The sequence below is a fragment of the Rhipicephalus microplus genome, chromosome 9, assembly GCF_043290135.1.
Source record: "Rhipicephalus microplus isolate Deutch F79 chromosome 9, USDA_Rmic, whole genome shotgun sequence".
Taxonomy (NCBI): Eukaryota; Metazoa; Arthropoda; class Arachnida; order Ixodida; family Ixodidae; genus Rhipicephalus; species Rhipicephalus microplus.
In genome coordinates this window covers 44,049,697-44,067,330 of record NC_134708.1, presented here as the reverse complement: position 1 = coordinate 44,067,330, position 17,634 = coordinate 44,049,697, and the positions used below count along the sequence as shown (strand labels likewise).

Genomic DNA, 17,634 nt, shown 5'->3' with positions numbered 1-17,634 from the left:
CTGTACGGGCGATTTTAACGCTACTGACATCCATTGGCCTTCTTTGACCGTAACGGATCAGGATACCGCAATATGCCATGAATTAATAAATATTTTTCTATCTTTTAGGCTTACTCATCTCGTCTCATGTCCAATTAGGCTCAATTCCATCCTAGATCTAGTTTTCTTAAGAACAGATCTAGCTGACAGCAACTTCTCTTGCAAAATACTTGCGGGATTCTCGGATGATAAGGTCATCTTGTTAACACTTTGCTATCCCATGTCCAAATCATCTTATACATTCACCAGCTTCCCCGATTTCACTCGTGCTGACAACACTTTCACAACTGCTGATTTAGCTCCCCAGTTTGATACATGTTCTGTGCTTTCTGACAGTCAAGACATATATATTGTATTGTTAATTACTTTGAAGATCTTGTAAAGACGTGTATCTAATGATTTTTGCCAATTAGGACAAATAAAAACAATGTTGATTTTCCTTGGATTACTTCAATGTCTCGTGACCTCTTGCATTTATCTTGTCAAGCCTGTCGACTTAGGCACTCCCAAAGATCTAATTATCCCATTGCCCTAAACAGGTTTCAGTGTGCCAAGTTATCAACTCAACTCAATGATGAAAACAGCGAAAGATTCATTTTATCGCATTCTGCTGCATGATCTGTTAAAGACTAATCCACGCAAACTCTGTTGTTCTATTTTGCCTCATGCTGCATCACCTCCTTCTTTCAAATTAGATGATGACATAATAACAAACCCACCAGCTATATTTAATGCTTTCAATAACTATTTCCACTCTGCATTTCTTTCTAACAACAACACCATTCTTTGTGAGGTATTTCTCATTCTGAACAAATCAGTGATATTGAAATAACAAATGAACATATTCTTAGCTTTATCTTAAAACTGGAAGTAAAGAAATGCATCGGCCCGGACGAGATGCACAATGCATTCTTAGTTCGCTACTCTATGGTCATCCAAATATTTAACAATCATATTGAATAAATCCTTATTTTTAGCACTGTTCTCTCTTCATGGAAAAAGGCTCTGTCTCTTAATATCTGGTGATAAGGAGTCTCTATTAAATTATAGACCAATATCATTTACTTCTCAATCATGTAAAATGCTACAACATATCACTCATAAGCAGATTACGCTTTTCTTGGAATCAAACAGATTGCTATCTCACAGACAAAATGGTTTTTTGACGTGGTTTCAATAAAAGAACACAATTAGTTGAATTCACGCACAATATTTTGCTTAGCCTTGATCATGGCAACCATGTTGAGGTATACTCATCCTTTTATACATTTTTACATTCTAAACTCCTAGCTAAACACAACGTGATACTAAACAATGCTCAATTTTAAGAGCTCATCTAGCTCTTTGGCATCTCGCTCTCAGTTTGTTTCTTACAGGTGAACCATATGTGCTGTTATTAATGTAACCTCGAGTGTGCCACAAGGGTCGGTTCTTGGGCCTTTCTTTTTTCATTTACGTGAACGATTTTCTTGCTCACCCCTCATTTCCCGTTCATTTTTATGTCGATGATTGCACTTTATATGAAATTATTAAAACACACTGCGACCACTACCGCTTGCAGGAGTCATCTGCTGGGTTTTGCAATTAGTACAAAACTTAGCAAACGAATATTAACTCTAGAAAATCATGCTTGCGTCCTTTTGTAATAAACCACCCACCGTTTTTTTACTACTCTAAGATAACAGTCCTGTCAGTAGGGTTTCCAAATATAAGTATCTTCGTGTCCTTTTCACACAGGACATGGCATGGGCCAAGCAGAATGATTATTATTGAAACAAAGCATTAAAAAACTCTGCTATCTATGTCGCACTTCGTCCAAATTCCCAAATGACACAAACCTGCTTTTATATCAATCGCTAATTCGTCCTGTAGTGACTACACGTCCGTTGCCTGGAACCCGCATAAGCAGTGTCATCGTTTCGACCGCGATTTCTCACCCTCATTAACTCTACCTTCAATGCAATTACCTCCATTCCATTCGCCGAATAGAATAGCAGTTCTTGCAAAGTATCGTTCTCTCGACAGTTAAACTGTCACACAACAAGAACCGCATAAACTTTGCTCTACAGTCAACGACGAGAAGCTCTCACAACCTAAAATTGAGGCCTTATTATGCTTGAACTAACATGTTCAAGTTCAGTCTTTTCCACCGTTCCATCGAAGACTGGAATTCGTTACCTGGTTCTGTTCTTTCATGCCCACCGCAATGTTTTGCAGCCGAAATCCACAACGCATGTATGTAAAATACACCGATGTATATATATACAAGTGGTACTTGCTTGTTCTATTTTTTTTTTTCATGTTCCCAATATTTTGTATTACTTCAACCTTCTATGTTGACACGACAATATTATGTTACCTGTTAGTGTTTTTCTCATTGTCTTTACTTATATTTCTTTGTATCCTTGCATAACCACTCCTGCCATGGTGCACCTAGTGCTACAGTGTGTAAATAAATAGATAAAATAAAGAAAATAGGCACAGTAATCTGCATGCCTTTTTTAGTGAGTGGCTGGCTTTAATCCATCAAGTTGTAACGATAAGCACATGTTCTGATGCCCAATGGCCATGTATATTTCATGTTTCATCTTTTCTTGTGAAGCAAGTATACAGGACGCTTGCATTTTTAAACCACAAAAGGTACTTTAACGGTATTTTCCAGCAGAGAAAGTTACTCTCACTATATTCACAAGTAGACACATAGCTACGTAGTAGAACAACCGCTTGTCACGCAAATGACTTAGGTTCGATTCCCTTGCTGACCCAAAATTTTTGGTTATTTAATGCAAAGAATTTTTGTGTACTGCAAGCACTTTTGGTGCCTGCCTTCAATCCGGTAAGGTTAACTTTCAATCCGGTAAGGTTAACGTCAGTTGTAGTTAGGTTTCATGCACACAAGTTGATTGATGTGGCAGTGTCCAGGGCCATCCTCACGAGCACCTGCACTCCATATCAGCTTATCGCTTCTGGTGTTGCTAATGCTTATATTCTTGTTGTCATCCTTGTGCCAGTAATAATAATAACATGTCGTGTTTGTCACTCCATAAGCACGATATGATTATGAAATATGCCGTAGTAGAGGGCTCCAAAAATCACGACCACCTAGGGTTCCTTAACTTGCACCCAAATCCGAGCATTTTTGCCTCCATCGAAACTGCAGTCACCACAGCTGGGGATTCGATCCCGCGACCTGTGGGTCAGCAGCCGTGTGCCTTAGCCACTAGACTACCACAACAGGGCTCGTTGTGCAAGATCAAACAACCGATTATGTAAACATCTACAGCTTTTCAACATATGTCTGTGTGCGAGCAACGTTTATATATATATTTAGTGTTATTCAGCAACATGTCGCTCAATAAAAAACTTACAACATGGTCACCTTTTCTCCACATGCTTCGCACAATGTCGATTTACAAGGAATGTGGGATATGCCGAATTTTTCGTTTGCATCATTCTAGATTTTTTCGGTCACGCACAAGATGACAATTTTTCGCTCACAATCAATGATGCCGACACCACAATTTCTGTGACACAACTCTTTAACGCTATCGCGTCAAAATAAACAAGACTAGCAGGGCTGCAGAGGATTGTGCAGGAGTGTTCACGTGAGGATAGACGCATGATAGGGGCTTCAACCTTGAAAGATTGTGGTTTCGTTTTCGGAATATGAAAACCTAATGTTTGGCGTATCTTCAGCACAGAATAGTGAAAATGTATCAGGATGCAGCAGGATCGGTCTTTCGGCACAGTTTGTCACAGCTTTCACATCACTGTAAAACTTTTTCGCATTAAAAATTAACAGGACCAACAGGGTTGCAAAGGATTCAGAGAGAGAGATGCCAGACAGTTTTCGGTGCTCAAATACAAAGTTGGGGCAATAAAAATTGCAAAGGCAAAGGCAATCCACTACATGCCACTGGTTTTTGTTTTTAGCATTTAATGCAATTTAATGACATAAAGGCTACACTGCCTGCAAAGCAGCAAGAAAGTGTAAAATCTATATGCACAATCGCGATCAATCACTGCAGCTAAATATAATGTCGTTCTAAAGGGGCACACGATGCTGCATCTAAAACGTACACAAATAAAAATAATAAATTTACAATATTGACATAAAAGGTTTGATATCTGTCTTTCTTGCACATTAGCAATCCATGTCCTATCATAATCCGGTTCTATGAGCATGAATATACCAAGAATGTTTGCACAAAAAAACAAAGATAATATTAATACCATTTCAACACCAAAGGCTCATTTTCATTGTTAGACACATTATTAATGAGATCTGACAGAATATCTCTTGGCATGACTGCCTGTCAGATATTAATAATTACCAAGCTCTCATAATGAAAGAAATCATTCTAAAAATCACACAGATCACACAAATCAGCTTTCATTTCTATATTTAAAATGCATTTTTCTCATGATGCAATTTTAGGCAACTTTTTGAGATTGTGGACATGATGCTTTTGGTACTACTGATGGCCAGATAATGATGAAATCCTTCCCACATATTCCTTAACATGTGCAGAATACAAATATATTCTTTTAAATGTATCAATTACTTAATTATTAAGTTAAAAGAAGCAATTAGTAGAGACTGACAATTTTAATATTTCTCACATTTCAAAACTTTCTTGTTACATGATACAAAATCTACACAAACTTTCTTGATTAGTTATTTGGATTCCACAGTTTATGCGGAGCAATACGAGCCATTAATGACTTATTATAAAAATGCTTCGTTACAGAAAAAGTTCGATCAAAAATGGTTATTTTACACAATGTCATGGTACAAAACAAAGCTATGGAAATCACTAAAAAACTGATTACATATTTAAAATCAGCATAAGAAGTTATGCAAATAGTTAAAGTTTCATAGAACTGTACTGTGGATTAAAAAAAACCTTGAGCTCCATCTTCGATGAAGAAAGTACCCGCACACAACTCACTTTTTATGTTGACTTTCTTGTATGACAACGATACACGTGCTTTTCAAGGTGGTGTCTTTGTGAAAAAGATTTGTTACAGTGTTCACAGGAGAAGGGACGCTCCCCTGTGTGCGTACGAAGGTGTCTTTTGAGGTTCGTTTTCACAGAAAATGCAGCTGAGCACAGGTGGCACCGGAAGGGGCGCTCGCCCGTGTGTTTGCAGAGGTGTCTTTGCATGAGGGCCTTGTTTTTGATCGCATAGCTGCACTGACGACACGAATGCAGTCCGCCCCGTACGGACACAAGTGAATGATACGCCTCACGGGAGGCCGAAGACAAGGAACCTGCAAAACCACAGAGACAAAATAGAGGCAATGAAAACCTTACATGCATTGTGTGCAACTACACAAGAGCACTAGGCAATGAAGAAAGATTACTGCACTTGTAGATGAAATACATAATCACCTTCGCATAAGCAAGCCACATGTTACTGGAGCAATAACCGTGCCACAACAACATGGTTACAAACAGTTTCCCTCTCTTTTTGTACATACTATGTCTAACACATGAAAAGACCTCCAGTAAATGTGCACAAATACAATACAATATCGATGTAATTCTGGTACTATATCTAAATGACATTTATTCATAATATGCTACTTGATAAGGCACCAGCCCAGTAGAACATTTATTGCACTTTTTTCCCCCATATAAACACCTATAAAATACTACACTGCAACAAAAAAAAAATCGTCATTCAACGGATGCAGCATAAGACATAAAATATGAGTTTGCAAGGTTAATATGAAACAAACTCCAAAAAATATGAAAAGGGAAACAAATCATTGAGAAAGGATAAAAATCTCACAGTTTGGTGGTTAGAAATGCTGGCACACTTATGAGAAATGCCAAAGAAATGAATTATGCATACTCACGCTTTTTACACATTTCCCAATATTGTTTGTAAACTACTTCAGTGACAGCATAATGATTGAATAGAACATAAGTAAGCTATGCATTATATAATGTTCTTGGCACATACTCGAATAAACATATAAGCACAAATTCTACTTTTTCCCATAACTATGTTAAAAGCTTGTTAGCTCGGATTTCAAGAGACTGGACAAAATATCTGAATCGACCAATTACCAAACTACCGAAAATATTAAAAAGCTAATATTTATCATATCAAAACATTAATTTTTTCTTTATCAATTAGTAAATACTCCACTTATTTTGCATATAAGGAGTTAAAAGTCGAAACTTTCATCATCCTGCAATAAAGAAAAAGAGCCAGTGAAAAACCTCACAAAGACAGCGAAAAAGAACAACTACACAGGACAAGCCCTAGACTTGCAACTGATTGATTAATGGAGAATCGGGCACACACCCAGACATGAAACAAGAACGCATGCGTAAACAAGGACCATCTGAGTCATATCAACCTTGGGCACCTAACTGTGCATACCATGAAACGTGTGAAGCAATGATAAAATTTAAAGGGACACTAAAGGCAACTAATAAGTCTATGCTGATTGTTGAAATAGCGGTCCAGAAACCTCGTAGTGTACTTTTGTGCCAAGGAAGGGCCTATTTTGAAATAAAATCACGTATTGGTGTTCCGCATCGGGTTAGCTCACTTTAAGTTACCCGCCTCAAGGAGAGGACCGGCTGGAACGACTCGCATCACTATTGCCATGCACAATGTTGCCCGGCTTTAGTGCTCTAGTAGCAGCAGACCGAAAGCAACAGGAGCCACAGCAGCAACAACAGCCATTGATCAATTTCCCACCATTGGCTTAGAGATTACAGACTTATTTTGGTACAACTGGGCCTCATTAGATGGCATGACCTGTCCAGCTTGACCAAGCAGAAATTAAATTTTTGAACCACTTGTGCCATTCCTTATTAGTAACGTCCGGCGGTTCTTTTTTTTATTACTCAAACAGAAACCCCGCCGCGGTGGTCTAGTGTTTTAAGTACTCGGCTGCTGACCCACAGGTCGCTGGATCGAATCTCGGCTGTGGCGGCTGCATTTCCGATGGACGCGGAAATGTAGGCCTGTGTGCTCAGATTTGGGTGCACGTTAAAGAACCCCAGGTGGTCGAAATTTACGGAGCCCTCCACTACGGTGTCTCCTATAATCACATGGTGGTTTTGGGATGTTAAACCCCCCATATCAATCAATTATTCAAACAAACGATCAAGCGGCAATTTATTGCGTCTCTTGATGTACGGAAGGTTTTTTTATTTGGTGTGGCTAGATCGATTACTATTGATTAAATGTAGGCAGTTCGTCTGATGTCATCGGGATAATTTTGAGAATGTCCTACTGAGGCGTATGTCTTCTTGTGCATTTACCTTAATTTTTCTGTAAGTAGGGCACTGTTGTTCATAACATTGTCGTTTTAGATGTCATATATTGAGCTTTCACTCTGAGGTAAATTGTTATTTGACTTTATAGTCCCTTCAAGGCTTGGCTTACCAGCTATCTAAAACCCAAACTCTTTCTCTGCGTGCAAAACCGAGGGCTCACTCATACGATTCGCCCCGGTTCCTCATTTCAAAGGCCTCACAGATGTCACGATCAATCTTGTTTTTACCTTCGCCAATTACGATCGCTGATTTGAAATCTGGGACGTAGCCGCAGCTTTTGAAATGCAAAGGCAAGTTTCCACAAGCGCCATGGGGGGGAGGGGGGGGGGGAAGGAGATAGCGGTGTTCACGTAGCCTGTCATTCAGACATCAGCCCGTCTGGCTGATATAGACACAGTTGCATGACAAGAGAATTAGGTATACTACCGAAACAGCCCATTTCGTGAAGACGTTAGCTTGCTTTCCGCTAATGCTGCTAAAACTATTTTTCTGCATTGCTATGCAATTGCAGTCTGAAGAGCTTACACGGTGCAGATCGTAATTGTCAAAATCGGCGATCATAATTGGCAAGGTAGAAAAAAAATTGAACGCGAGATCTGTGAGGCCTTCGCAATCAGATATCGGGGCAAATTCTCATGTGTGAGCGAACCCTCAGTTTTCCTCAAAGAGAAAGAGTTGGCATTTATAGATAGTGGGTAAGCCATGGGTTAAATTTTATCATCGCTTCACACGTTTTATGACATGGCAGTTAGGTGCCTAAGGTCGGCATGGCTCAGATGGTCCTTTTTTACACATGCTTGATTGTTTCATGTGTGGAGGTGTAAGCAATTCTTCAATGAACATTCTGTTGCAAGTCCAGTGCTTGTCCTGCTGTGGTTGTTCTTTGCTGTCATCGAGTGATTTTGCGATGGTTCCTTTTCCCTATTACTATGAATCAACTCACCCAGAAAGCTACGTTGCTGATCCTCCTGAAACTTGGTCCACAAAGCGGCGAAGCTACAAGACACTCCCATCTTTAATAAGCCTGAAAGGTGTTCTGCACCGCACCCTCACCTACAGCTACTGTCATAACCAGTTCTACGGGCACACGATTTTTCCAAACGTTGTATGGCTGGAATTTCGTGCTCAGCACTCTCCAATGACTGTACGAGTTACTTAGGTTCAGGCGAAATATGACCAAATTACCAGAGCTTCACGCCATTAAGCAATGCAGATTCTGGCGTGCACTAAACATGTTCGATTTATCAAGCTATTACTATACAGTGAATACAGACAATGACTATTGCATTTCTAAGACTGTCCTCATATACCAGAATGGGAAAACAAACTTTCATACATTACAAAACAGTGCAATCCATTCAATGCCCTACTTGCACTTTAAGCATCACTGAGAAAAAAGGCAAAAGCAAATATGAATGATTGCATCAAGAATGGTACAATTTTTTATGATAGAATAAAATGAGAAAGATTTAGGCAAATTTCAATGATCATTGCTAAGTAAGTGGAACTGCAAAACAATCAGTTTATTTGTCCATATCAAAAACTTTGTTGACAAGAAAGCACAACACACATGAACACATGCACCAATGTTTCAGAGGGCACAATGCAAATAAGGTAACATCAGGTTGCCACTACTAAACGCTTACATTCAACAGTGTAAAATCAAAGAGTCTCTACCGAGTGTTGCCGTTGCTTAGATACAAATTTCTTCTTTTCCAGCACATGCGGATGTGTAAAAAGGTGCATCAATAAAAGCTTCACATCAACTAGCGATTTACAAAACAGGCAATACTTCTTCACACTGATGAAACATAACCATCACAAAGAAATTCATTATATACTTCCTCCGAATTTCGATTGAGAGAGCCCAAATTCAATAGTCAATTTCACTTATTTCAATGAAGCCTATTTAATGGAGCAGTCCACGGACATGGACCACATCCCCACCGCAATCCCACGTTCACAAAATATTAAGCAGCAATGTTATCATGAAATAATGAATTATTTCCAAGAGGACACTGGAGCCATGGCTTTCTGGCAATATCCAAAGCACGAGACTTGTACATTTCTTCATAAAGGCATGGTCACATCTGCAAAAGTACACAGACAACTGTCAAAACAAGCACAAACAATGCAGTACACTCAATATTAGCTAATCTTCATCAAACCTTCTTTTCTTTTTATTGTAATTGAGATTGAGTGAAACCTTTTCATTACCTACTTGGTGCCTACTTATTTTTTGGAAAGACAACCTCTATACAGAGGGCACTTGAATTAGAGCACTTGAATTTGGAAGAAAATATAATAAGAAATTGAACACTGAGGCAGTGAATTGTAGCAGCATATACGAAACGAAAGAAACAAATGCTTTGTGAACCGAACCAATGAGCTATGTGTGTGTTCCCTCATTATAGCACAAAATATGTCGGTAGATTATATTAAACAGAAGCCCTTTAGCTAAATAAAGATTAGTGCATGAACTGTTGATGGCAGGCAATCAAATGTGTAGACAGTATCTTTTATACCTTGCGGGACGTTCAAACTTGCTGTGCACCCGCTAAATGGTCTCAAGTGAGCTAGGTCGCAGCAGCACCAGCCCAATGTTTACTCGTTGCTTGCAATTTCTGCAGTTCCTTGCCAACTTGGCGAATCTGAACTTCTGGGATGTCACATGCTCTGTATCTGATGCACATGGTTCTGGCAAGTCATTCCTGGCTCGACATGTGAACGTCATGAACTGTCTGCCATGGGCATGCCATATCACTTCAATGTGGGACGACACCTGCGCATCACCCTTCGAGCTACCACAAGTCAGTGTTCACGGCAACCTGTTACTTTGTCGTTCCGTGAACTGTGAGCTCAAGGGAACACACACAACAAGCAAAAAGGCACACAGCATGAGCGCTCGTGCTGTGTGCCTCGTTGCTTCTTGTGTGTATTCTCCCGCACTCCCAGTTCGCTTAACGGTCATACACAGCATTTTAGAAGATCACGTTGAAAACGCTAGTAAGCTGTAGTGCAGCATTAACTTCTGTGTTTTAACTATACATTGAAAATTACCTGCCCAAAAATCGAATGTGTCCACAGGCTTGAAAAAGTATGTAGTGACTATACACGACCTGTCATTTTAAAGGTTTCTACTACGGGGGAGAAAGCCCTTGTTTTTAAAAATGCATTTAGAACTGAAAGGCTCAAACGTGTTTATTACAGAAAATATTTTTGCACATGTTAGACACATACAGATGAAAATTTGAGAAGCTTGACTTTATTTTTGAAATAACGGCTCTGAGGTGACGTTAAGATACGATCATGCGTTCACTGACAACATAAGTTATAATTGAGACGACACCTCGAACACTTTAGTGAAAGTCTCAGATTCGGCACCTGGCTCTCGATTTTGAGTACCCGCATCTTCGAATCCTGCCTCATCCACTGCATGATCTCAATATAGCCTTCATGAAAACGTCGCGGTCCTGAAAGTCCATGCTTGTAGTATTGCTAAAAAGCTTCCAGATCTATTGTCTCTTGTCGCAACTTACTCCCCTCATATCATTGGCATCACAGAGTGATGGCTTCATTGTAACATTTACGATTTTGAGTTCACTCCACCCCGTTTCATTGCCGTACTTAAGGACAGGACACAAGGCATTGGAGGCGGCATTGCACAACTTATCCGGTCAGATATCCTGTTCTCAGTGCTGCCCTTGCCTGCTGAAACAGAATCCTTTTGATGCAAGGTCTACCTAAATAATCGATGTACTGTAGTTAGCATTGTGTATCGCCCACTCAGATCATCCCTTAAGGTTCTTCATGTCCTTGCCAATTTTACGTGCAATGTAAATATTGCTTCAACAAGACTTATCTTTATGGACAATTTTAACCCTCCTGACATCCATTGGCCTTCTCTGACTCTAACGGGTCATGATGCTGCAATATGCCATGAATTAATAAATATTTCTCCATCCTTCAGGCTTACTGAAGCCTTCTCATGTCCAACTAGGCTCAATTCTATCCTAGACCTAGTTTCCTTAAGTACAGATCTAGCTGACAGCAACTTCTCTTGCAAAATAGTTGAGGGATTCTCGGATGATAAAGTTATCTTGTCAACACTTTGCTATCCCATGTCCGAATCACCTTATACATTCACCAGCTTCCCCGATTTCACTCGTGCTGACAACACTTCCACAACTGATATTTTAGCTCCCCAGTTTGATACATGTTCTGTGATTTCTGACAGTCATGACATATATCTTGTCTTGTTAATTACTTCGAAGATCTTGTAAAGTCGTGCATCCAATGATTTGTGCCAATTAAGACAAAGAAAAGCAGTGGTGATCTTCCTTGGATTACTTGAATTACTCGTGATCTCTAGCATTTATCTTGTCATGCCTGTCGACTTAGGCACTCCCAAAGATCTAATTATCCCATTGCCCTAAACAGGTTTCAGAGTGCCAAGTTATCAACTCAACTCAATGATGAAAACAGCGAAGGATTCATTTTATCGCATTCTGCTGCATGATCTGTTGAAGACTAATACACGCAAACTCTGTTGTTCTATTTTGCCTCATGCTGCGTCACCTCCTTCTTTCGAATTAGATAATGACATCATAACAGACCCACCAGCTAAATTAATTGCTTTCTGTTACGTCTACGAGAGGGGTTTATTCAGAGCCGACTTAACGGTCGACTCGAAGGTATACAGCAGTGAACGCGCACCAGCGAGCTCTTGCCACCAACCGAACGTCCTCTTCTTCTGCCACCACCATGTTCCCCGCTACACAGGTACACATACCTAAATTACACATGTAATAACACTTTCAATAACTATTTCCAGTCTGCATTTTTTTCTAACAACACTATTCTTAGTGAGGTATTCCTCGTTCTGAACAAATCAGTGATATTGAAATAACAAATGAATGTATACTTAACCTTAAAACTAGAAGCAAAGAAATGCATCAACCCGGATGAGTTGCACAATGCATTCTTAGTTCGCTACTCGCTATGGTCATCCAAATATTTAACAATCATATTAAATAAATCTTTATTTTCTGGCACTGTTCTTTCTTCATGAAAAATGGCTCTCTCTCTTTAAATCTGGTGATAAGCAGTTTCTATTAAATTACAGAATAATATCATTTACTTCTCAATCATGTAAAATGTTACAACATATCACTCATAAACAGATTACGCTTTCTTGGGAATCAAACAGATTACTAGATTACGCTTTCTTGGGAATCAAACAGATTACTATCTCAGAGACAAAATGGTTTTAGACATGGTTTCAGCGCAACAACACAATTAGTTGAATTCACGCATGATATTTTGCTTAGCCTTGATCATGGCGACCATGTTGATGGTATATTCATTCTTTGACACAGTTTTACATTCTGAACTCCTTGCTAAACATGTGATATTGAACAATGCTCAATTCGATAAGTGTACATCTAGCTCTTTGGCATCTCACTCTCAGTTTGTTTCTCTGCTGTTATTAACTAACTCTACTGTTATTAATGTAACATCGGGTGTGCCACAAGAGTCTGATGTTGGGCCTTTACTTTTTGCGGGAACAACTTGCCTGCTCATGCCTCCTCTCCCGTTCATTTTTATGTCAGTGATTGCACTTTATAGAAAATTATTAAAACACACCGCGACCACTACCGTTTGCAGGAGTCATCTGCTGGATATTGCAATTGGTACAAAACTTAGCAAATGAATATTAACTTTAAGAAAATCATGCTTGTGTCTCCTTGTAATAAATCACCCTCCATTTTTTACTACCCTTTTGATAACAGTCCTGTCAGTAGGGTTTCCGAATATAAGTATCTCCGTGTCCTTTTCATAGGCCAAGCACATTGACTATTATTGAAACAAAGCATTAAAAAAAATCAGCTACCTACGCCGCACTCTGTCCAAATCCCCAAAAGACACAAACCTCCTCTTATATCAATCGCTAATTTGTCCTATAGTGACTACACGTCCGTTATCTAGAACCCGCATAAGGAGTGTAAGATTGAAAGTTTAGAGGCAGTGCAGAAAAAGCAGCAAGATTCATTTTAGATGGGAGGGTAGGATTGTTTGACGAATATGACACACTGGTCAAGACATGAATAATGTCACCATCTCATTGCATACCTCGTAGAACATTTCCCACCAATTGGTGGCACATACCCACGGGTATGCGGCACAGGTGACTGACACAATATCTACCAAGTAATGGCAAGAACCCACTTGGGCAATTTTAATGTGCGAGCATTAAGAAAAAGTTGACATCGGCAGCGTTGACCACATGAATGCAGAGAATAAGTGTCAAAGTCCCAGCAGGAAACAAACCCTAGCATTACGTGGGGTAATCAAGTATTCTACCTCAAAGCCTTGGCAAGTCTCGAAACTACTATTCAAATAGACCTTAGCGATCGTGAAACATATGTTGTAGTTGCAGGGCTGGCTATTCAATTCTATAAATATTACATTTGTGCTTTTATGATACAACCATCACGTCGGGTTAACGTCAATTGTAGTTAGGTTCCATGCGCTGAAGTTGATTCATGTAGCAATGTCCAGAGCTATCCTCGCTGGCACCAGCGCTCCATATCAGCTCATCACTCCCGCATTTGCTAATAATCATGTTCCCGTTAGGATCATTGGGCAAGTGATAACAAAATGAGTTTAACATCCCAAAACTGTGATATGATTATGAAGACGCCATAGTGGAGGGCTCCGGAAATTACGACCACCTGGAATTCGTTAACGTGCACCTAAATCTGAACACACAGGCCTACAGCATTTTTGCCTTAATCGAAAATGCAGCCACCGTAGCCGGAGACTCGATCTCGCGACCTGTAGGTCAGCAGCTGCGTGCCTTAGCCACTAGACCACCACGACGGGGCTCATTGCGCAAGAGGACACAACTGGTTATGTAAACATCTGCAACTCTTCAACATGTGCCTGTGTGCGCAACATTCACACAAATAGTAAGCGTAATTTCACGACATGTTGATCATTAAAAAATTATAACATGGTCACCTTTCCTCTGCATGCTTTGCATAACGTTGACTTACAAGAAATGTGGGATCTGCCGAATTTTTTATTTGCAAGTATATCCATTTTTCGGTCACGCACAAGCTCCCGCAACAGGACCAGCAGGGTTGCAAAGGAAACAGAGAGTGATTACCAGTGATGTTATTGAGCTTTTCATGCTGAAAGAATCTATCAGCACATATATTTCTAAAAGAATTCGGAGGAGTGATGACCAGCACCTGCAGGGTTGTAGATGATTTACTGATACCTAAGCTTTATACATGGTCCAACATATGAACTATTTTTGAGGCTGAATGACATAGTGAACTGTGAGTGCCATCGTTCAGCAGGCTCAGAATACACGGCGAAGTCTATCACCGTCATCAGGTTTGGCTCTAAGCGCCACATGTGCAGCAACTCGCTGAAAGATTCCCAAGGAATCAGCTGACACCATTTGTCAGAACTCCCAGAACATTGAGTAAGTTTGCATCTTCCCTTTTAGTATATCCGGGCGAATGCTCCATAATTCATAGTGACTCATGAACTGAGCATTTGCTATTAAAAGCTGGAGAAGTGACATGCATCACTACTTATGAGAGCCATAAATGTGCTAAAGGATTACAGAATCACTATGATTTTGACAACACAACTCAGTCACAAAGAGTAGACTTCTTTGTGACTGACCAGTGCTGTGTACAAAAAATGTTTCCACATCTGCTTGGAATTAAGTGGTCACAATACTAAAAGTGCTCATTAAACTGTTCTCTTCAACAGTGTACTGTACTGTACAATGGTGCAAAAAGGGGAGGGAGAAGGTTATAATCTTCTTGACCTGGAACTCTTCTACTGAAAACCTGTAATTTCTAAGCTAACAAAAACAGATTAAACGAAAATGCAGTCAGAGTATGCTGCAGAAAACAAATAAGAAAATCCTATTCAAAAGACTACTTAAATATTGTAACACAGATGCAGGAATGAAGTTTATGATTTCTGCCAGCATAATAACCAATTTTAGACATGGATGACGTTCTTCTAGGACATTTCTAGGCAAATTGTGCCAAAATGAATACTTCTTTTCTAAGGATAACAAAGAAGAAGTACTTTGAGCCACTCTGCACAAAACTACACTAATGATGATGAATGAATGCTAGAGAAGTGCAATCTGTATAACATGCAGTAGGATGAATGAAGTTGACAAATGTGAAGTGACATGCAGTACATGAACTAATATCTGGGGTTTCATATCCCGAAACCCATGATGTTTGATAGAAACGCATGCTAGCAATGCTATCGCGCAAGATGTGGCAATCACGCGTTCACGTGAGAACCCAAGAGCAGACGTCTGTGCCTCACCGCAAGTTGACCATCAGCAGCACATGATAGCCTACGAGATTATATGCATGACCCTCTGAGGCATTAATACCCCTTCGTGTGCAATGACGTTTAAATTTCACATGGCTTTTCGTAACATTTTTTTTCTTCCAACCATTGCTATACTGTGTTCACATGCACCTGCCACGTCATGCAAGCCATATCTTCACAAGAGACATCCTAAGAAAGGTGCACTAGACAGAGACAGGACTTGGTCAAGGAGCCAGGCCCGAAGACGTCAACATGCATGACTGTTTGAGGCACGCACACATGTAAAATCTCCCATTCGCACGGGAGGCTAACGAACCTTCGCGATTGTGCGGGCACGATTGGAAGTAGCAATGTATTGCACTAAATCTGATGGCTAGACGAGTTTGTGTGTATTTACATACGCCCCAACACCACTGCCACTCTTACAACATTCTGCAAAATTTTGAAGGCTCTCAAGTGACAAACAAATTTTTTCTCTGCAAGATTCGAGCAATTAACTGTTTTCAATGCAAGAAATGGGTAAATCCGAGCTGTATTCACAATAAGGCATTTCTTTCTAGGCCCCACAGTATAGCAAACTCCATTCCTAAGGCACTTGAAAAAAAAAATGAAAAGTAAAAATACAACAAATAATATTTAGTCCACTAAGTGAATTAAATCAGCGCAAAGATGAATTCAAAACAAAAAGGTGCATAAGTGATGCAAGTGATAAATTAAAAGTGAATCAGCTGTGAACACTTCACCTACAAAGCTTTAACAATGAAAACCAATGGTCATATTCAGGAGTGGGAAAGAGAACACTGCGGTTACCTACGATTGTCAGAAAAAATTACGGTTGTCTTGTTAACAGGATAGCATTTTGCATAAGCAATAGTCAGCATTAGATGAATAGATGCTCTGTAAGCTCTTTCTGCATTCCTTTTTGCGACAGAATTATCTATAACAGGGGTACAACAGCGAAAACAAAATTTGGTGAAATGTTTGGAGCAGCAAAATGTTAATTTTGGAACAGTAAAATCCAAATTCGAAGCAGGTTACGAGAAAAAAACTGAATTTTTATCATGAAAGATGAAATTTGGAGCACTGTAAAAAAGAATGCTAACATTTAGAAACAAAATATATGTACAACACATTCAACCCACTTAAATAGTGCTGCAGAGTAAACATGAGAACTGCTTTTTCAATAAAAGTAGTATTCTGAATTATCTCACTGAGCAAACAATGATAAAGTTCACGTTAGTATGTGCCACATCTGCTGAGTCCTTTGACAGACTCTGCGAATGCAATTGTGTCTGCCAAGCTGGCGACCTTAAAATTCGGGAGATTTGTAAAAGCAAGGAGTAGGGGTGGCAAAAAAAAAAATGAAAGAAAAAACTGACACACAATATCTCAAAGGCTGCTCCAAATGATTGCCAGTGCCTTTTTTAGACGTCAGCAATCATACTAGTACTCAATTATGCGGAACATACACACATTGGTATTGAATAAAATGTGCTGTGTCCCATGACTAGCGCCAACAGCCCCTTCCAAATCATGTACACTTTTTAGCGGGGCACTGGTGTACTGCAGCGGAGGATCCTTATAAACCATCCTGCGCTGGTTAGAACAAGGCCAAGCATATGTCGAAGTGCTAACCCCCCCCCCCCCACTCACCCGATTGTTTTTTTTTTCTTTCATGATGGAGACAACTTCTCGGTTCGATTGCAAGGTGCATTCAAGAGATAAAGTAACAACGATGCGCACCTGTTGGCCCGACGACGGATATCTATCACCGCAACGACGCAACTTCAAGCCAGCAAATTGTGTGAAGTGCTACTGCTATGGAAACCAACACAGTGGTTGGCAACGACGACGTTTGCAGCTTGTCGACCTCGTTCACATGCGAAAAACGCAACATACGTTCCTAGCA

General features: G+C 39.8%; 1 protein-coding gene across 7 annotated transcripts in view; it reads right to left on the bottom strand.

Annotated features, from left to right (window-relative positions):
• Window positions 1-17,634, bottom strand: part of LOC142772205 (uncharacterized) — a 75,464-nt gene that overhangs the window by 40,852 nt on the left and 16,978 nt on the right. For 4 of the 7 annotated variants that reach the window (XR_012886311.1, XM_075874392.1, XM_075874391.1 and 1 more), the window contains one exon: window positions 8,845-9,436. The exons of the other annotated variants lie outside the window; for them this stretch is intronic. Coding sequence is in view for 2 of the 4 variants with exons in the window: in XM_075874392.1 (XP_075730507.1) it covers window positions 9,417-9,436 (20 nt within the window). In the remaining 2 variants the exon portion in view is untranslated. Of the gene's footprint in view, window positions 1-8,844; window positions 9,437-17,634 lie in introns of those variants that run through there. 7 annotated transcript variants of the gene reach the window in all.